General features: G+C 46.0%; 1 protein-coding gene across 1 annotated transcript in view; it reads right to left on the minus strand.

The window, feature by feature from the left end:
• LOC310784505 (nuclear receptor corepressor 2-like) overlaps window positions 1-22,746 on the minus strand; it is a gene marked incomplete at its 3' end in the record, with an annotated part of 106,766 nt that overhangs the window by 32,102 nt on the left and 51,918 nt on the right. Inside the window, exons 4-5 of the mRNA XM_083645489.1 lie at window positions 20,071-20,251; window positions 3,121-3,303 (exon numbers count right to left, since the gene is read on the minus strand). Of these exons, the coding sequence (XP_083501615.1) occupies window positions 3,121-3,303; window positions 20,071-20,251 (364 nt within the window). The remainder of the gene's footprint in view (window positions 1-3,120; window positions 3,304-20,070; window positions 20,252-22,746) is intronic.

The raw sequence follows: 22,746 nt of genomic DNA on the forward strand, positions 1-22,746 counted from the left end.
CTTTGAGACATGGCTTTCTTTCTGCCAGTCCAGTAGGTGGCGGTAATGCAACTCTAAAGGCCCAATTATACTAAATTTTCATCCGTAAATAAGGGCGTCCGTTTCAAACGGTGTAATCGTCACTGCCCACATACTTCCATGCGTCTTTCACGTTGGTATCATGTTAAGCAATACATCCACCAGTGGGCAGTAGAGAGTCAAATGCATGAGTGTGTGTGTGGTTTTCCTCCGTTGCATGCGTATCCGTAAGCTTTCAGATGACGGACAGAAAACGGACGAAATTAACGCAGAGTACGGACAGAAGGCTCTGTCCGTCTCCGTCTCCATCTTTAACGTTGAGTATAATTGGGCCTTAAGCTGGCCGCCCAAAAAGAAGAAGAAGCACATGGACTCTTCTGGACTGGACGAAAGTTGCGCGAGCCAGCAGGTCACCGTCTCACTAGTTTTGTTTGCAAGCAGAGGACAAGGCAGGACGGTAAGTACGACCAAGACAGGAACATAGGTTAATTTAAAACTTTTTAAGTTGTATATGTGTGTGTGTATATGTGTGTGTGTGTGTGTGTGTGTGTGTGTGTGTGTGTGTGTGTGTGTGTGTGTGTGTGTGTGTGTGTGTGTGTGTGTGTGTGTGTGTGTGTGTGTGTGTGTGTGCGCGTGTGCGTGTGTGTGTGTGTGTGTGGCATTTGAGTTTCAGTCACCAAGTGTCACTTGGGAATGTTTTTGTTGACCGTTACTGTATTTTATTATGTGTTTTTTTAAGTTATTGTATTTTATCCCTATATTTAATCCCCGACATAATTGTTAGTGTGTGATGTATGTCTTTATTTAGCAATTCTAAAAAATAAAACCTTGCTTAAAAGACAGCGGTTTCATCACAATCAATTATATTATTATTATTATGAACATTACAGCAGAAATTATAAAGGTTCCTCGAAGAACTTCAAAAGGTTCCTCAAGTAACCCCAAGAGCGGGGTTCTTCGAAGAACCTTTTCTTGAAGGTTCCTCAAAGCACCTAGGGGTTCCTCCACAGCGACAAGCTGAAGAACCCCTAAAGGTTCCTCCAGGAACTTATAGTTTTAACAGTGCACCCCCCATACTGGAGCCTCTCACACTGGACTCTCCAGCAGGCTGCAGGTGGCTTACATTTATGGAGACACAATTTGAGTGCCGAGCAAAGAAGGGACCGAGGGGTGGGGTGGGGTGGGCTGGATGTAGAGGGGTGGGGTGGTGTGGGCTGGATGTAGAGGGGTGGTGTGGGTGTGGGCTGGACGTAGAGGGATGGGGTGGGTGTGGGCTGGACGTAGAGGGGTGGGGTGGGTGTGGGCTGGACGTAGAGGGGTGGGGTGGGTGTGGGCTGGACGTAGAGGGGTGGGGTGGGTGTGGGCTGGACGTAGAGGGGTGGGGTGGGTGTGGGCTGGAGGTAGAGGGGGGGGGGGGGGGGTGGGGGCTGGACGTAGAGGGGTGGGGTGGGTGTGGGCTGGACGTAGTGTGAGAGAGGTGGGGATGGAGGAGAGCTTCACCACAGAGCTTCCTTACTAAACATGCTGTGGCACGCAGCCAAAGGGGAGACAGTGAGGCAGGAATATGAGTGGTTTAACAGGCACAAAACCTCCGCTATAATCCTCCTCTCCCTCGGGGGGGGCTGTTATTTATAGCCTTATATATATTATTAACCTACTTTTCTCCTAAATAAAAAAGGCAAGGAGGAAGGAGACTGTAGCTGCCTGGAGGAGACTGTGTACACAGTTGTGGTACGTTGAGCAAGAACCAAATATGGAGCTTCAATGCAGCGATTACAACACAGCAAAGTCTCTGTTAAAGACTATTGCGTCGATGCCAACTGAAGCCTGGCACGCAAAGTTGCTTTGGAAAAAGCACATGTGAAAATGTTTTGAACAAGCTAGACACTGCCACTGTGCAACTTCAACGACCATGCCAACACTTCAAGCATGAGAGATAAAGACTTATAATACATACAGTTATGTGTAGCATAAGGTGTGTTTAAAGTCGAACTGAACCCGTATCGTCACGTGCGTCGCAGTCCGTTTCAGACTGAAAACATAATTTGTCTGAGATAACAACAATTCCAGGCAGCCAGCTGCTTCGTGCCGAGCGAGCGGACAATCCGATGCATGGGTGCTGCCCGCCCGCCTGGAATCTCCGAGGGCAGACCCCTGACAACAACGCTCTCAAGCACGCGCCATTGACGCTATTTCTGTAAATATGATATTCCTGGAATGCGGGTTTTAACGAGCCAGTTACATTTCTTTGCATTCTTAGAGATTATAGTTTTTGGTTTTTGTTCATGTTTCTAACAATTGGCCAAGTTAGTAGTTAGTTTATGGGATAGGAATTCTGCCAGATGACAGGCACTAGGCACCATTTTCTACTTCATTTGGAAGATAAAATTACCGGTATCCTGAAATGAAGATTTGATTGACAGCTGCATGTCGTGATATGATTGGATGAAATGGGGTAGAAATTTGATAGTACTAGGTGACGTCAGCAAACTGTACATTACTGTTATCAATGAAATCTTGAAAAATGAACTTTTGAAGTGAAAAAGTGTGAAAAACTAAAGAAATTAGATTTTTGTGATCTTTTTTGCATACATTATTAAATAGGTGCACTGCATACCCAGGTATTTGAACTAAAAGAAAAGAAAAATCATTTTTGGGTTCAGCTCGACTTTAAGGCATGTCTGATCAAAAGCTGAATGCATGCAAATAGCCTAACAGAGTGATATCTACAAAGGATCAAATGTTATCGTTTGGTAGTAGGCCTACAGTATATATATATATTTCTTTACTCAACTTGCTTCGTTGTCACATTGTTGACTGCGTTGTTGACCACTTGATGTTGACGTTGACAAGAGACTGCCTACTTTTGCCTAATATTGCATAGTGATGCTATCCTTGCAACCAAAGTACTTGCTTTCTTGACTCGTCGTATTTATTTGCTAAGACCTTAGCAGTAAGACTTGTAATAGCATCGGTCTACGACAGGGGTGCCCCAACGTTTTTACACTTCAGATCTACTTTGGAACATTTTCCACAACATCTACACCCTGAGATCTACTGGTTGGGCACCACTAGTCTACAATCTCTCAACAGGAAACTGACCTGTTTCTTGCGTAGCTTGCAGATCTGCTGCTCCACCATGGTGATCTCTCTGTCCACACGGTCCATGTTCTGGATCAGCTCCTCCTTGGAGAAGCGGGCCGGCACCAGATCCAAGTCAGGGTCCATATGGGCCGGGCTGACGGGGGAGATGGGCTCCAGCTTCCCCATGCCACCGCCACGCTCCTAAGCACATTAGAGAGAAAAGTCAGCTTAGTGCCACCACAAGAGCAAGAAAACACATGGCAGTTTGAGCCTCACACTACGTGCACACATTTGCAGCTGGAAACCGCAAGTTAAAGCATTAAAACCATCATTGACTTGAATTTAAATAAAGAAATAAAGAAATAAATAACTTTGTTAGATACCAAGTATCGAAGCAATGCGACCTGCCAATCAGAGCGCAACCTTCAACAAAACAGTGGACCTCGGGGAGATGTGGTGGGGCTGTCAGATGAAGAGAATGGAGCCAAGATTTTCAAATCTCCTCACTTGAACTCAATGAGCTGAATGTTCTGGAGGCAGCATCAAACTTAACGCGAAGAGACGAGCTGCTGGAAGTGGCTGTTGTTTTCTTCTTGTTCAGCCACTTTTGACTTGTGGTCTGCAACGTGTTTCAGCCACAAATATCTGCACATAGCCTCAAGTCTGTTCCATACAGTCTGCACAAAGCGTGGAATTCACATTGCTCCTCGCCTGGGTCATCTCGGCGCTACGCTAATGCGAACGTTAGCGTTGGCTAACGACAATAGAGTGCCAAGTCACCCCCTCTCCCTCTCCATGGGATTTCATCCGCCATAAATGTTTCCATAGACACTGCGTAAAATGCTTATAAAAATTGTTTTACTTGGTCAAACCAAGCGATTCAACTATAGTTAGAATCAGGGGAGACCATGTCAAATTTTACTCCAAATTATTATTTTTTAGGGGTGGGCGAATTTCTTTGGCCCAGTGAATTTCGACTAGTGTTTTTGCTAGAAATGCCCATCCCTAATCACGATGTTTAAGTCAGGATATATTGAGTATTGTGAATGATATATTGCGATATATTACCTTTTTTTCCATTTCAAATGATAACCATAAAATCTGTTTTATCAATGAGATGAAGTTTCCAGTCTGTTCGTCTCACTTGAATCATTGTTATTGCAGCAAAGTGGGATTGTCAAGCAGACAGACTGACCAACACCGTCATAAATGTTGCACGATGCACCTGAGAATTTAAATGATAAAATATCACAATACTTGGCATTCCTGCGATACGATATATTGCCACAGAAAATATCACGATACCATGCTGTATGGATTTCTTCACACCACAGCCCTAGTGTAGATGTGTTGTTCCTGCATGTATGTGTATGTGGGGCATACAGTACTATTGTGACAAACAGCATGTATGTGTATGTGGGGCATACAGTACTATTGTGACAAACAGCATGTATGTGTATGTGGGGCATACAGTACTATTGTGACAAACAGCATGTATGTGTATGTGGGGCATACAGTACTATTGTGACAAACAGCATGTATGTGTATGTGGGGCATACAGTACTATTGTGACAAACAGCATGTATGTGTATGTGGGGCAAACTATTGTGACAAACAGCATGTATGTGTATGTGGGGCATACAGTACTATTGTGACAAACAGCATGAATGTGTATGTGGGGCATACAGTACTATTGTGACAAACAGCATGAATGTGTATGTGGGGCATACAGTACTATTGTGACAAACAGCATGTATGTGTATGTGGGGCATACAGTACTATTGTGACAAACAGCATGTATGTGTATGTGGGGCATACAGTACTATTGTGACAAACAGCATGTATGTGTATGTGGGGCATACAGTACTATTGTGACAAACAGCATGTATGTGTATGTGGGGCATACAGTACTATTGTGACAAACAGCATGTATGTGTATGTGGGGCATACAGTACTATTGTGACAAACAGCATGAATGAGTGAGTGTGGTTTTGTTGGGTGGTATTTTTAAACAGCTGAAGGTTATAGAAGTGGGCTAATCTGGAGGAGGAAGGTTGCATCAGAGCCCAGTAGACCTGCTGTGCTGCCCAAGAGGAGGAGGCCCGAGGATGTCAAAGCTGCAATCATTAGTCCATTCATCCATCAGTCCATCGTCAGTAAATTAATTAATTATACAAAGGACCACAATGGAAACAAGCCCTTGGGCTTTATTGTGTTTTCTTCCTTTTGATCAATATTTTTGTTGTATTGTCTTGCACAATTCTGCTCTTATTGAATCAATAAAGTTATCAATCAATCAAAAATGGTCAACTATTTTCATAATCGATTAATCGTTTAGACTCATATTTAAGACAGAAATACTACATTTCTCTCATTCCAGCTTCCTAAATATGAATCAATTCTGCTTTCTTTACTCCTCTATGACGCTAAACTGAATATCTTTGGGTTGTGGACAAAACAAGACATTTGAGGATGTCATCTTGGGCTTCGGGCAAAAACACTGATCAACAATTTTCACCATTTTCTGAAATTGTACATACCAAAATGACTAATCGATGAATCGACAGATGAATCGATAATGAAAATAATGGTTAGTTGTAGCCCTGGCCAGTTACTCACTAAAACCCATCACACATAGAAAAAAAACAGAAGAGCTCTGTTCTTTTTAATACCCCCAACCGAGTTTGACCTTCGTTATAGACGGTTTTAACTTGACATACAAACAATCTAAACATTCTAAATTGCCCCTAGGTTACTTCCTGTTGTAGTGTTAATACAATAGCGGTTTCAAACTATTCCCTAGCAACATCATTGTGTGAAAACTGTCTACACTGTAAGACACAGCATGCAATAAAGTAGTGGATTCCCTGTGGGGAACAAAACCTGGTGATGTAAAAGCATCATGACAGAACCTGATGGACGGGTCGTCACAAATACCAGGATCACAGACAAATACACAACATCATGTTGAAAGAAGAAGACAAATCATTTCCATTGAATCCCTTTGGTGCAGGGTTGTGATTTTTATCACATTTCAGCTTTTTGGGGGGATATACAAGTCCCTCTCAACTCAATATAGCCGTTTTCCCACATGCGTACCGGAAAATTACCTGTAAGTCAATATCAGACATTTCCCTGAATTTCCCTTCACACCTTCACACTCGCATGTGGGAATCTAGCAGCGAATTTGCCTGTATGTTGGGGGGCGGGGGGAGCTTGTATGTATGTAGAGAAAGCAAATGCAGGAAGCGAAATGTGGAAGTAGTTTGCTTTGATGTGCGCGAATGATTAGATGATGCACTTTGAAGAAGTTGGGATCCGTGTCTGAGAGAAATAGTTGCTGGTTCGATGTTTATCCGTTCACCTGCGTCGCGTTGAAGCACTTTTTACAGACTGGCTTCATTTGATGTGTCCGGGCTTGCCTTCGCCTTCGGAAATCAGCAAGCTGACATACTGCTCTTATTATCACAAGATCATTTCGCCAGTTTGCTTTAATGTGCGCGAATGATTAGATTATGCCCGCTGGAACATTAAGCAACGTGTGTAGGCTACACCTCGCCCATGATTGAAGGACCGCTGTCGCGGAAAATGACTGGACCCGTTTCCCACTTGTGTGCCCTTAAGAGCATACCGCTCTTCTGACTGGCTCGAAACTGGTGAAATGTCCGCGACGACGGGCTCGCGCTTATACCGGCACAACGACTTTCCCACATGCAGGCATTACACCACGTTCTGGTCATTTAGCGGTACAAAGCGCATGTGGGAAAACGGCTTGTGTTTTCTTTCTTTTCCGTGTTGCTTAACACATCTGTGAACATGTTCTCACAGCATCCAGGGTTTGGTTAAATTCACACAGACACTGGATGGTGTGAGAACATTGTCAATAAGTTTTAACAGCCACAACCGTGACACATCACAACAGAAAGGCACCAAGTATGTAACGTGTTAAATAGGCCTGACTGGTGTGAAGAGGAAGACCTGAACTGCCACTCCGAATATTTGACTATTATATGACTTATTATATGACTTATTATATGACTATTATATGATATTACTATGACTTGATTGTATATTTTTATTTTTTTTTATTTTATTTTACCTTTATTTATACAGGGAAAGGCCCTTGAGAGCGAACTCTCATTTACAAGAGCGCCCTGTTACAAAGAACACATACAGAAATGTACAGACAGAGATGATAAAACAGTTTAGATAAAACAAGTGCACTCTTCACATACAGTGCTTTCGAGCAGTACTTTAAATGATTCCAGGGAGATCAGTTGCTCCAATTTTAAAGTGTCCTGGAGCCGATTCCATCCATCTGGTGCATAAAAAGAAAATGCAGTCTTACCTTGCTCAGATCTCACTCGCGGGACTGACAGTCTAATGTGAGATCGTGAGCGTGTCTGATAATTTGTATTAACCTGATTTAGAAGTGAACACAAATACAAAGGAAGTTGTCCAATCATAGCCTTGTAAATAAACAAGAGACAATGTTGCTTTCGTCTAGATGACAGGGAGGGCCAGTTCACCTTATCATACAAAATACAATGATGCGTTAAATAACCGTCACCTGTTATAAAGCGCAGAGCGCTGTGGTACACAGCATCAAGGGGTTTCAAGATGGTAGGTGGGGCATGCATATACACAACATCCCCATAATCCAGGACAGACAATAATAGAGACTGTACAATTGCTCTTCTGGTACAGAGAGAAAAACAAGATCTGTTTCTGTATAGAAAACCAATTTTCCTCCTTAATTTCTTTGTTAGATGGTCAATGTGAACGCGAAAAGAAAGTTTCGCATCCAACCAAATACCAAGATATTTATAGGAAGAAACACAATCAATTGGCTCGTTCTGCACTGTGCGGATACTCAGATTTTCATTACTAGTAGAGGTTCTAGAGAACATCAGCCATTTTGTTTTCTTGGCATTTAAGACCAATTTCATGTCAGACAGGGCCTGCTGAAGATGGTCAAAGGCAGTCTGAAGCCTTGTGACTGCCTGTGCAGGTGTCGCTCCAGTACAGTACACAACTGTGTCGTCAGCATAAAAATGTACATTACAGTGCTCAGAAGGAAAGAAAATATTATTAATATAAATAGTGAATAATGTGGGACCGTAAATTGATCCTTGGGGGACCCCCTTACCTATACTCAAAGACCCAGATCGTGTGTCATATATATATATATGTATATATATGTATATATATATACATACATTTACTATAGGATAATTAACCAATGTTGCTGCTGGGGGAAACACCTAAACCGAAAGACATGTTGCAACTTGCTGCGCTATGCTGCTGTTGATTACTACCAACATTAATTGAAAATCTGGAACCCAAAAAATGGTATTGGGGCCAGTCGTAAAAGCCAAGGACAGAGAAGTGTGTGCAAGACATACAGAGAACGTGTTTAGCCACGAGGGATTTGATGCTGTGACAAAACTATGGCATCAAAAACAGCCTAGTTTCTCCAGGGCTGTGAAGGTTTCCCTCTGGTCTAGAGCAGAAGTTTTCAAAGTGGGGGCGGGCCTCCCCAGGAGGGGCGGGCCTCCCCAGGGGGGCTCCAAGCAGTTTCAGAGGAAGCTCGGTGAATGGAAGCGAAGAAATATTAGGTTAGTTATCAAAAGGTGATCACATAGAATATCCTATTAAAAAGATTAAAGATAGTTCAGAGATACAGTAGTTTTAGGGAATTGTACTGTTTTTTGCCACTTTCCCAGAGTCTGAAAAAAATAACTGCCTTCAGACAGACTAGTGTAACGTTAGTGTGAAGTATCAGACAGACTAGTGTAACGTTAGTGTGAAGTATCAGACAGACTAGTGTAACGTTAGTGTGAAGTATCAGACAGACTAGTGTAACGTTAGTGTGAAGTATCAGACAGACTAATGTAACGTTAGTGTGAAGTATCAGACAGACTAGTGTAACGTTAGTGTGAAGTATCAGACAGACTAGTGTAACGTTAGTGTGAAGTATCAGACAGACTAGTGTAACGTTAGTGTGAAGTATCAGACAGACTAGTGTAACGTTAGTGTGAAGTATCAGACAGACTAGTGTAACGTTAGTGTGAAGTATCAGACAGACTAGTGTAACGTTAGTGTGAAGTATCAGACAGACTAGTGTAACGTTAGTGTGAAGTATCAGACAGACTAGTGTAACGTTAGTGTGAAGTATCAGGCAGACTAGTGTAACGTTAGTGTGAAGTATCAGACAGACTAGTGTAACGTTAGTGTGAAGTATCAGACAGACTAGTGTAACGTTAGTGTGAAGTATCAGACAGACTAGTGTAACGTTAGTGTGAAGTATCAGACAGACTAGTGTAACGTTAGTGTGAAGTATCAGACAGACTAGTGTAACGTTAGTGTGAAGTATCAGACAGACTAGTGTAACGTTAGTGTGAAGTATCAGACAGACTAGTGTAACGTTAGTGTGAAGTATCAGACAGACTAGTGTAACGTTAGTGTGAAGTATCAGACAGACTAGTGTAACGTTAGTGTGAAGTATCAGACAGACTAGTGTAACGTTAGTGTGAAGTATCAGACAGACTAGTGTAACGTTAGTGTGAAGTATCAGGCTATCTTGCTTCAAGTGTTGAGTGTCTATGGAATCAAATGACCTCATCATGATCCCATACTAGGCATCCAGGAAATGGAATTGAGCTAATCTAAGCAAGTAAACCAATGGGTGAGAGGACAACGCTTTTTTCCAAGCTCTGTCTGATAGGGGAGGCCCACAGTCTCAGACTTTGAAAGCCCCTGGTCTAGAGAGCTAATATAGCACAGCTACAGTACAGCCACTCAAGCCCTGGCACAGTGTGAACAGAAGACAGGCTAATAGCTAACCCCTTTAGCCCAGCTCACACGTCCTCAACAGCACCCTCAGTCACATGCACAACATAGCCCTGCACAGTGTGTGTGTGTGTGTGTGTGTGTGTGTGTGTGTGTGTGTGTGTGTGTGTGTGTGTGTGTGCGTGTGCGTATCCTCTGTGTGTGTGTGTGTGTGCGTGTGCGTGCGTGCGTGCGTGCGTGCGTGCGTGTGTGCGTGTGTGTGTGTGCGTGTGCGTATCCTCTGTGTGTGTGTGTGCGTGTGCGTGCGTGCGTGCGTGCGTGCGTGCGTGCGTGTGTGCGTGTGTGTGTGTGTATCCTCTGTTTGTTTTGTGTGTGTGCTGCTGTGTGAACACACCTGGCTGAGTGATGTGAAGTCACGTACTCTCTAAAGTGAAGCATTCCACATAACAGCTGAAGAAAGCAGGCAGAGACATCCTGTTTTGAAGAAGGTGCTGCAGAGTTCACAGTATTCCCTCTGGTTCTCTTAATGCAGTACAGCACACACGCCAGCAGGTGCACCAAGCTTAATGCAGTACACTACACACGCCAGCAGGTGCACCAAGTAGCTGCTTCAAGTAGGTGACTGTTTGAAATAACACTGCTCAATCCCATTGTAAAAGAATACAACCATATTGTGGAATAATTTAGAGAGCCGCAGGAACGAGTCCGGAAATCATCGATGCTAACACACCTGGTTCTTCACTGTTTTCGCCTATGGGATTTTTGAATGGGTTTTTGGCGCAATGCTTCTAATAAGGTCTCTGGGCAACACGCGCTTAATCAAACGCGAACGAGTGTTTAGTAATATCATCTTCACACACGAGGACCACTTTTATGAGTTTTGAAGCTTTTACGTGCTGTTAAAAGGGCGGCTAGCTAGCAAACGGCTAAATGAGACTACAGTGTTGAGTCGACGGAGATATATACGTCAATAACGTCACCACTTCAAAGGACGAACACGGAAATTCTCTTTCCCTCACCTGGTTCAGCCCGTTCAGTCCGGGGTAATCAGTGCACAGCAGCGCACACATCAACAACAGTCCAGGTTGAGTGCTGACGTGACGTGGAAGCCTATGCGACAGTGTGTAGTTCTGGATTAGCTTAGCTCGAGCTTTTTACTTCTAGGGCTCACATTTACGCTACAAAACTCATGAAAGTGGTCCTCATGTGTGAAGATTATCCGACTGAACTCTGGTTCACATTTGATTAAGCTTGCATTGCCCAGAGACCTTATTTGAAGCATCGCGGCAAAAACCCATTCAAAAATCCCATAGACAGGGAGGTACGGTGGTGCAGTGGTAAGCACTATCGCCTCACAGCTCGAAGGTCGTGGGTTCGATTCCCACCTGGGCCGATGTGAACACTGAAGGAATGCGTGCCCGTCCGCATGTCCTCGAGTGCCCACCACCCGGGTGGGGGTCGGCAAAATGGCCTTTCTGTGTGGAGTTTGCATGTTCTCCCCGTGCCTCCCGGGGGTCTCCTTCATATAGGAACCCCCTTCACAAAAACATGCAACATCCTGGTTGCTTATATGGTTCCTCCTCTGATCGTTAAGGGCGCCTGTTCAGAGGGAGGGGAACTGGTTGGAATAGCGTGAACCTCCCACGTGCTATGTCCTACCGGTGAAGCTTCCTCGGGCAGGTGAAAAGAAGCGCTGACTTGACTGCCCATGTCTCGGAGGATGCATGGAATCAGTCTCGGCTCTCCCCAGATCGGCAGAGGATGGAGTAGCAACCAGGATTGAGTAATTCAAATGAGAACTAAACGGGGGATAAAAATGGGATAAAAAATCGGGGGAAAAAAACATAAAAAAAAAAAAAATCCCATAGACAGAAACAGTGAAGAACCAGGAAGTCCGGGACTTCCGCGTTCTGACTACAAAAATACGTCATCCCTGCGGCTCTCTATAACACTTATATATAACAACTTGCAATATGAATCTATGGTCAAAATAAGGCTGAGATTTAAAGAACATTTTATGAGCAGGGAAAATACATGTAAAAGGCACAATGTAACATTATATAAAAATAGCCATGACGTATTTTTGTAGGCTTACCCAGAAGTCCCTGCACTTCCTGGTTGTTACGTGTAAAAGTCAATGGGATTTTTGTATGGGAATTTCAGTTAACGCAAATTAATGTTACACAGCGGCAACACTCAATTTGTGTTTTTAATTGTGTTGACTTGTCTTTTTTTTTATCTCTGCTGATAAATAAGGTGGTTCAAAATAAATAAGATGGTTCAAAATAAGCATAAACGCCAATAATAACACAACAGAATAGAGTGCCATCTTCTGGCCAAGTCCTCAGGGATGTGGATCCAGTCCTGTCCATGCCAGTGTGTGTGATGACTACTGGCTGGGTTTGTCCCTGATCCCTGAGCAGCCTGCACACACACACACAGACATGCACGCAGGAACACACGCACACACACACACACACGCGCGCACACACACACACACACACAGACATGCACGCAGGAACACACGCACGCACACACAGTGCCAACAGGCTCGTCTGTCCAGAGACACAGCTGCCAGTGTTATGACTGGAAATATAGAACGTAACCTTCGTATGCCGGGCGAGCCGAGCGACAGGGCGGGGGGGGGGGTGAGAAGTGGGAGGAGTCCTGATAGCAAAGGGGAGACACGCAACTGACACCCAACCTGGAAGGGTTAGGGTTAGGGTTAGACCTGGAAGGCTGCTGCAGCTTTGGCATGCAGAGACCAACACCGCTCACAAATATATTCTCGTCAGCTTCGCGCCGCGCCGAACAGCATAAATATCCCGACCGCGCCGCCAGCACATTGAGCCATGTGGAGTGAGCACATTGAGCCGTGTGGAGTGAGCACATTGAGCCATGTGGGGCGAGCACATTGAGCCGTGTGGGGCGAGCACATTGAGCCGTGTGGGGCGAGCACATTGAGCCATGTGGAGTGAGCACATTGAGCCGTGTGGGGCGAGCACATTGAGCCATGTGGGGCGAGCACATTGAGCCGTGTGGAGTGAGCACATTGAGCCATGTGGGGCGAGCACATTGAGCCGTGTGGGGCGAGCACATTGAGCCGTGTGGGGCGAGCACATTGAGCCATGTGGAGTGAGCACATTGAGCCGTGTGGAGTGAGCACATTGAGCCATGTGGGGCGAGCACATTGAGCCGTGTGGAGTGAGCACATTGAGCCATGTGGAGTGAGCACATTGAGCCATGTGGAGTGAGCACATTGAGCCATGTGGAGTGAGCACATTGAGCCATGTGGAGTGAGCACATTGAGCCATGTGGAGTGAGCACATTGAGCCATGTGGAGCGAGCACATTGAGCCATGTGGAGTGAGCACATTGAGCCGTGTGGAGTGAGCACATTGAGCCGTGTGGGGCGAGCACATTGAGCCGTGTGGAGTGAGCACATTGAGCCATGTGGAGTGAGCACATTGAGCCATGTGGAGTGAGCACATTGAGCCATGTGGAGCGAGCACATTGAGCCGTGTGGAGTGAGCACATTGAGCCATGTGGAGCGAGCACATTGAGCCGTGTGGAGTGAGCACATTGAGCCGTGTGGAGAGAGCGAGCACGGCACGCATGGACATTTTGCGAGGTCACAACTAAGAGGTGTGAAGAATGACCTTCCGTGCCCGGTCCCTCCCCCTCACCAAAGCCTCCAGCTCTAAGACACACACAGACACACACACACAGAGACACACACACACACACACACACACACACACACACACACACACACAGAGACACACACACACACACACACAGACACACACACACACACAGACACACACACACACACACACACACACACAGAGACACACACACACACACAGACACACACACACACACACACACACAGACACAGAGACACACAGACACACACACACACACACACACACACACACAGACACACACACACAGAGTCCCTATTCTCTCTGCAAGCAGGGCTCAGACAGCAGACTGCCTCCTGCCCATCTAATCCAGGCCTCTATCAGGAGGGAAAACAAGGCCACTCATTGTAGGCTACTGTGAGGAGGTCTCACACTGCTACTGTGAGGAGGTCTCACACTGCTACTGTGTTACTGTGAGGAGGTCTCACACTGCTACTGTGAGGAGGTCTCACACTGCTACTGTGAGGAGGTCTCACACTGCTACTGTGTTACTGTGAGGAGGTCTCACACTGCTACTGTGAGGAGGTCTCACACTGCTACTGTGAGGAGGTCTCACACTGCTACTGTGAGGAGGTCTCACACTGCTACTGTGAGGAGGTCTCACACTGCTACTGTGAGGAGGTCTCACACTGCTACTGTGAGGAGGTCTCACACTGCTACTGTGTTACTGTGAGGAGGTCTCACACTGCTACTGTGAGGAGGTCTCACACTGCTACTGTGAGGAGGTCTCACACTGCTACTGTGTTACTGTGAGGAGGTCTCACACTGCTACTGTGAGGAGGTCTCACACTGCTACTGTGAGGAGGTCTCACACTGCTACTGTGAGGAGGTCTCACACTGCTACTGTGAGGAGGTCTCACACTGCTACTGTGAGGAGGTCTCACACTGCTACTGTGAGGAGGTCTCACACTGCTACTGTGAGGAGGTCTCACACTGCTACTGTGAGGAGGTCTCACACAGCTACTGTGAGGAGGTCTCACACTGCTACTGTGAGGAGGTCTCACACTGCTACTGTGAGGTCTCACACTGCTACTGTGAGGAGGTCTCACACTGCTACTGTGAGGAGGTGTCACACTGCTACTGTGAGGAGGTCTCACACTGCTACTGTGAGGAGGTCTCACACTGCTACTGTGAGGAGGTCTCACACTGTGACTGTGGAGGTCTCACACTGCTACTGTGAGGAGGTCGCACACTGTGACTGAGGAGGTCTCACACTGCAACTGTGAGGTCTCACACTGCAACTGTGAGGAGGTCTCACACTGCAACTGTGAGGTCTCACACTGCAACTGTGAGGAGGTCTCACACTGCCCTGTGTTACTGTGAGGAGGTATCACACTGTCCTGTGTTACTGTGAGGTCTCACATTGCAACTGTGAGGTCTCACATTGCAACTGTGAGGTCTCACACTGCTACTGTGAGGAGGTCTCACACTGCAACTGTGAAGAGGTCTCACACTGCCCTGTGTTACTGTGAGGAGGTATCACACTGCAACTGTGAGGTCTCACACTGCTACTGTGAGGAAGTCTCACACTGCTAATGTGAGGAGGTCTCACATTGCAACTGTGAGGAGGTATCACACTGCTACTGTGAGGTGGTCTCACACTGCTACTGTGAGGTCTCACACTGCCCTGTGTGACTATTGTAGGCTACTGTGAGGAGGTCTCACACTGTCCTGTGTGACTATTGTAGGCTACTGTGAGGAGGTCTCACACTGCTACTGTGAGGAGGTCTCACACTGCTACTGTGAGGAGGTGTCACACTGCTACTGTGAGGAGGTCTCACACTGCTACTGTGAGGAGGTCTCACACTGCTACTGTGAGGAGGTCTCACACTGTGACTGTGGAGGTCTCACACTGCTACTGTGAGGAGGTCGCACACTGTGACTGAGGAGGTCTCACACTGCAACTGTGAGGAGGTCTCACACTGCCCTGTGTTACTGTGAGGAGGTATCACACTGTCCTGTGTTACTGTGAGGTCTCACATTGCAACTGTGAGGTCTCACACTGCTACTGTGAGGAGGTCTCACACTGCAACTGTGAAGAGGTCTCACACTGTGAGGAGGTCTCACACTGTGAGGAGGTCTCACACTGCCCTGTGTTACTGTGAGGAGGTATCACACTGCAACTGTGAGGTCTCACACTGCTAATGTGAGGAGGTCTCACATTGCAACTGTGAGGAGGTATCACACTGCTACTGTGAGGTGGTCTCACACTGCTACTGTGAGGTCTCACACTGCCCTGTGTGACTATTGTAGGCTACTGTGAGGAGGTCTCACACTGCTACTGTGAGGAGGTCTCACACTGTGAGGAGGTCTCACACTGTGAGGAGGTCTCACACTGTGTGACTAAGCGATAGGCCATAAGACACAGTAGGGTGAATCTGGGCTGTAGCTTTGTTACAGTCAGTGTCTGCAGGCTACTGACTGTTCAAACTGATGAGTGCATCCTGACTCATGACAGCACTGTTAGTCTCATGGCTCCTCCCCTTCCTTTCCCCCTGTATCTGTGCCTCTCTCTGTACTTGACCTTTGCCTCCTTTTCAGCAAGGATCCTATAAAGAAGGAAGAGACATCACTCACGTTACAGAGTTTGAATTTTGCATTGCAGCCAGTTCTATTGAAGTGAATGGGGCGGGGCATGGAAAGTCCCACTACAAATCATCATATCTGTGCCATTTCCCCTCAGGAAAACACATGACGCTGCATAAAGCTGCTGCATAAAGCTCAACTCAGGCCCAGATAGCTAGATGAGCTAACCCCATCATGATACATGACATTACCACATTATTATGTCATGTGTTTTCTTTCATCTGGTGGAAGCATTTTTCAATCAAAAGGTGAAACAGCACAGACACGATGGTTTGAAACTTTACAGTGGGACTTACCCTGTGTCCGCACCATTGATTTCAATAGACCAAATCAGCGGGGATGTTTACATTTACTTCCGGTTACCCCTGGGGTCCACACATCATAAGTTTGACAGTTGTAAACAAACGTTATTAGCTAGCTAACACTACATAAAACAAACACAGAAGAAAGGCTAGATACGTCGGACAAGCATGTTTACCAACCGTTTGAACATTTAAATTGAAAGTAGTTGGCCGAAAACAACGAGAGGTTTTGACAGCATTTATTTGACAACACGCAAATTTAAACCTGCCGCCTCCCCGAAGTGGTACCCGGAAGTAATGTTGTTTACATGAGCCGTTTTCCCACATGCGTACCGGAAAATTACCTGTAAGTCAATATCGGACATTTCCCTTCACACTTCTCCTCTGGCATGTGGGAATCTATCAGCGAAATTGCCTGTATGTGGGGGGGGGGGGGGGGGCGGCACTGCAGAGCGGGTGGGGAGTGACGTGTCGGCAAAACTCCGAATGGTGAAATAAGTTTGCTTGTTTATCCGTTCACCTGCATCGCGTTGAAGCACTTTTTACAGACTGGCTTCATTTGATGTGTCCGGGCTTGCCTTGGCTGTCGGCAACGTAAGCAAAATACTTCCACTTTCGCTTCGTGCATTTGCTTAGTCCCTGTCGGGCTGTGACTTAAGGAGGAGTCGGACTGTGGCCAGAGAGCGAGCAGAGAGGAGAGGGGGAAATCAGCACAGCACACCCACACATGAAGCTGACATAGGCTACTGCTCTTATTATCACAAGATCATTTCGCCAGTTTGCTTTAATGTGCGCGAATGATTAGATTATGCCCGCTGGAACATTAAGCAACGTGTGTACACCTCGCCATTGAGAGTGTCGCGGAAAATGACTGCACCCGTTTCTCACTAGTATCCGCTAAAACGCATACCGCTCTTCTGACAGGCTAGAAAGTGGTGAAATCTCCGCGACGACGGGGTCGCGCTTATACCGGCACGGTGCCTTTCTCACATGCAGGCATTAGACCACATACCGGTCATTTTGCGGTACAAAGCGCATGTGGGAAAAGGGCTATGGTGACGTCACGGTGATTTGGTCTATAGAACTGCCCCCAATGCAAAATGCTAACCCTGTGACGTGGGTGATGTCTTTTCCTTCTTCATAGCTTCCTTGCTTTTCAGTCCTATCTCCCCCTCTCCCTCTCTCCCTCTCCCTCCCTCTCTCTCTCTCTCTCTCCATTCTCATTGAGCTCACTCTTTCCATACAGTGATTGCGTCTGACATGACTTATATAATGGCTTTACAGCCCTCGCTGCTCCGAGGGGAATTACTGGCATTCCTGAATATTTCCCTGCTAACTTAAGACTCCATGTTTTTTCCCTGTGTACCCTCCTCTGTGATTGGTGCTTAAGACTCCATGTTTTTTTCCCTGTGTACCCTCCTCTGTGATTGGTGCTTAAGACTCCATGTTTTTTCCCTGTGTACCCTCCTCTGTGATTGGTGCTTAAGACTCCATGTTTTTTCCCTGTGTACCCTCCTCTGTGATTGGTGCTTAAGACTCCATGTTTTTTCCCCTGTGTACCCTCCTCTGTGATTGGTCCATGTTTTTTCCCCTGTGTAGTGTGTACCCTCCTCTGTGATTGGTGTATCTATTTAGCATTCCTTGGCTGTCTGCCTCCTGGCAGGTTGAAGTGCTCTGTGTAACGTCAGGAACATCTCTCCCATCAAGCATCAGTACGCTGGAGAGGAGAGGAGAGGACAGCAAGCTGTTTGGATCTGCAGCTCGTACGCTTTCATCCTCACTCTTTTCAAATCTAGGTCAGCTCTATTATTTATTAATTGCTGTTTCACAACTGCCTCAGTCTGTCTCACTGCTGCTGGTGGAGCAGAATCCCCCTCCTCCACTCGAGGTGCAGTCTGTCTCACTGCTGCTGCTGGAGCAGAATCCCCCTCCTCCACTCGAGGTGCAGTCTGTCTCACTGCTGCTGCTGGAGCAGAATCCCCCTCCTCCACTCGAGGTGCAGTCTGTCTAATAATACCCTGTGAAGCCTAACAGCATGCTGCAGAGCAGTGCACAGGTGGAGCTCTGTGTCCTTGCTGTCATCACCTTCAACACTCCTCTGGCCTCTCTTTCCCCAGACACTTGGAGAACATGTCTCAAATCCAGCTTAGAGACAGTCGCTCTGTGTGGGAACGCCCACAACACACAATACAGCTGGCGCACAAGTGGGGTAAAAAACCCCCCATATATCTCAATGGGCTGACTCACCAAAGGACGGTGCTGTGGCTCTACACTACAGGATTGGGGATTCTAGAGCAGGTACATAGACAAAATGCTAAATGCTAAAAATGACTAAATGCTAACTATGCTGAATAGGGAGAATGGGGAGGGGATTTACCCCACCCTGACCACGCCCCCAGCCAGCTACCCCCCCAGCTATGACGAGACATCGTCTAACCTATAGACTCAGATTTAGACGCCTGTGGCTGTTTGTCCCGCTGCTGCACAGAGCGCTGTTCACTTGTTTGTTAATATTGAACGTGTCCAAACTGCACCAAATCAGACACTGCACGTCCCTGGGTCCCCAGCAATACACCCGCCAAGTGTGAAGTAGATCGGACAAACGGTTCTCGAGATATGCCAAGGACAGACAGACAGACAGACAGACAGACAGACAGACAGACATTCCTTGCTTTATAGTGTGAATGATTTACAAATCAAGAGTGGATAACAAAGCCAAATAAATGGCGGTGCTGTGATTTGCTCAATTAAAATGTGTGGACAATAAAGATGTCTATTTAATGTGCAGCCAGTGTTGTGTCTTGGGCCATCGATCTGCTCCTCTGAATGCTTGAGTCAACAGACCAACTGCATCACATCAACTCTGGTCAGAACATGACCAGACGGACAAACAGCTGGCAGCAGCAGCGAGCACAATAGGAAAAAATTATGAGTGAAACTGAAAGCGTTGAAAGTGTTGTTTTCCCCCCTTACAACTGTATGAAGACACAGGCAAACAAAAGACTCAAATATAGCCAGCTAGCAGCTAGCCTAGCACTGCTCCTGTGTACAGTCCTGCTGAGAGAAGCTGTGATCTCATATTCATGTGTGTGTGTGTGTGTGTGTGTGTGTGTGTGTGTGTGTGTGTGTGTGTGTGTGTGTGTGTGTGTGTGTGTGTGTGTGTGTGTGTGTGTGTGTGTGTGTGTGTGTGTGTGCAGGTGTCCTTGAGCTTTCCATTGGTTAATCTACATACAAGTCAATGTACACTCCCCATTACCTTACATATATAACCTTTTCATTTAGGAAGGCTTTCTCCTGCTCACTTTTTAACTAGTGTCAGTTGTATTGTCTGCTTGTTATGCTTTTAACTCTGTAGCACCGGAATGAGAGTCCAGTGGTCAGCTAACATCAGCACTGACCTTTGACATATCGTCAGTCCAGTGGTCAGCTAACATCAGCACTGACCTTTGACATATCGTCAGTCCAGTGGTCAGCTAACATCAGCACTGACCTTTGACATATCGTCAGTCCAGTGGTCAGCTAACATCAGCACTGACCTTTGACATATCGTCAGTCCAGTGGTCAGCTAACATCAGCACTGACCTTTGACATATCGTCGCCGCCTCCCAGAGGTAGTGGTGGACGGTGCGCTGAGTGCCTCATCAGAGACTCGGGCCCTCCCATCTCCAGACGAGGGCGCTTGATGTCGGCGTACTCCAGCTCTGATTGGCTGTTGGGCTCTGGGAGGTAGATGTGCTCATAACGGATATGCTGCTCCTGGCCTCTGTAAGAGGGGACACAGCACAGCAGATTAGAGAAGGTGTGGTCATGTAGACGTACAGATACTAGGGATGTCAATTTTCGGTTAATTTCACTTTCGATTAACCGACGCTAATAATCGATTAACCTATCGGTTAATTCATAATTTTTTAATATAAAAAAAAAAAAAAAAAAAAAAAAAAAAATTGTCTATTTACGTACTCAATGAGCTCATGCCCAAATAAGGCGTGTCTATTTAGATGCTGAAATGTTAATGCTTTTTGTGTTAGAATTTCTAACACAAAAAGCATTAACAAGCATTAACAAAAAGCATCAACATTTCAACACAAATTCTTTTTGTGTTAGAATTTCTAACACAAAAAGCATTAACATTTCAGCATCTAAATAGACACGCCTTGTTTGGGCATGAGCTCATTGAGTAAATAGACAAAAAAAAAAAAAAAAAAAAAAAAAAAAATTAATATTAACTGATAGACCGACAGCAATAACCGAACAACGACGTTAGCGACGGTTAATCGATTAATGGTTAACCATTGACATCCCTAACAGATACACATATAGACGGCAGGTATAGAGCTTAACAGGCACGTGTCACTTTTCATCACGTCATTTGCCCCAGAAGTTCCTTTCATTCATTTTCTCCATAGACATTTCCATAAATCCATATATAAGGAGTTTTAAGGCTGGAACCAAGCCAACCTGTGACCTACTGAATCATGAGTGACCATAAAACATTCGAGTTAAGCAGGAACAAAAAATAACAACAGGAAGATAAATCAATTTTTTTAATATACAGTAGAGCTTGAGGTAATAAGCACCACTTCATCACTCTGCAGCAAGGGTTTCTTAAGCAGCAAGATTGAGTTGGAAAATCAGGAAGTTTAAACGTAAAATCCACAAACTGTATTTGCATTGATTTGTGGTTTTTGGGAGTGTTCCTTCCTTCAACCAATAACACCGTTTGACATGAAAATGTGAGTCAAAGCAGGACTGCGGGTAGATAACAGCCATGTGTCAGGGTTGACCATTTGATTGTTATAATCTGCTGCCTGAAATATGTAGTCCAGAGCAAAACGGCGGAGCAGCAACTTCCAAAGCCTAGTCCAGTGAAAGCTGAGCAAACACAGTACAAGACGTACATGTATAAGAATCAATAACACAGTACAAGAGGTACATGTACAAGAGTCAATAACACAGGATGAGTCGTGATCAATAAGAATCAAATAGCATGAGACATGATCAATGAGAATCAATAATACAGTACAAGACGTACATGTATAAGAATCAATAACAGGACGAGACGTGATCAATTAAAATCAATGGAGGGGGGAAACAAAAAGCAATGAAATCCTGTGTCAGGGTCAATCCTAAAATCTAAGAAGTTAAATCATCTGAGTTGTCAAGATGTCAATAACTGTGAGACAACATGTCTCAGCTGGACGAGACAACATGTCTGAGCTGGACGAGACGACATGTCTCAGCTGGACGAGACAACGCTTTGTGCACTGGCTCTGTTCAAACATGAAAGCCTCATCAAATATCATTTGTATAGAGGCTAGATTGTAACATTGTAACAGCCTGAGATCAGGCCAGGCTGACCTAGAAAACACCACTTTTCTGCTCCATGTTCACAGAGAGGCCAGCTGACTTGCTTTGGTTCAAACAGAAGCATCATAAAGCAGCAATCATCCAACAGAACATGAAATAGGTCAGAGTCACTGTGTGTGTGTGTGTGTGTGTGTGTGTGTGTGTGTGTGTGTGTGTGTGTGTGTGTGTGTGTGTGTGTGTGTGTGTGTGTGTGTGTGTGTGTGTGTGTGTGTGTGTCAGAGTCACTGCTGGGAAGTGGAAAGAAATGGAAGCAAGAAAATTGGAAATGGTGACTCACTGCAACACTCACCGAGTGGCAGGGGGGAAAGCAGCTCTTGTGTGGGGTTTTTGCGTGGCATTGCTGGGGCAGTGAAGGCCACACACACACAGACAGGTTTTTTGCGTGGCATTGCTGGGGCAGTGAAGGCCACACACACACACAGACAGGTTTTTTGCGTGGCATTGCTGGGGCAGTGAAGGCCACACACACACACAGACAGGTTTTTTGCGTGGCATTGCTGGGGCAGTGAAGGCCACACACACACACAGACAGGGTTTTTTGCGTGGCATTGCTGGGGCAGTGAAGGCCACACACACACACAGACAGGGTTTTTTGCGTGGCATTGCTGGGGCAGTGAAGGCCACACACACACACAGACAGGGTTTTTTGCGTGGCATTGCTGGGGCAGTGAAGGCCACACACACAGACAGGGTTTTTTGCGTGGCATTGCTGGGGCAGTGAAGGCCACACACACAGACAGGGTTTTTTGCGTGGCATTGCTGGGGCAGTGAAGGCCACACACACACAGACAGGGTTTTTTGCGTGGCATTGCTGGGGCAGTGAAGGCCACACACACAGACAGGGTTTTTTGCGTGGCATTGCTGGGGCAGTGAAGGCCACACACACAGACA

Source organism: Poromitra crassiceps, assembly GCF_964638095.1.
Source record: "Poromitra crassiceps genome assembly, chromosome: 10".
Lineage (NCBI taxonomy): Eukaryota > Metazoa > Chordata > Actinopteri > Beryciformes > Melamphaidae > Poromitra > Poromitra crassiceps.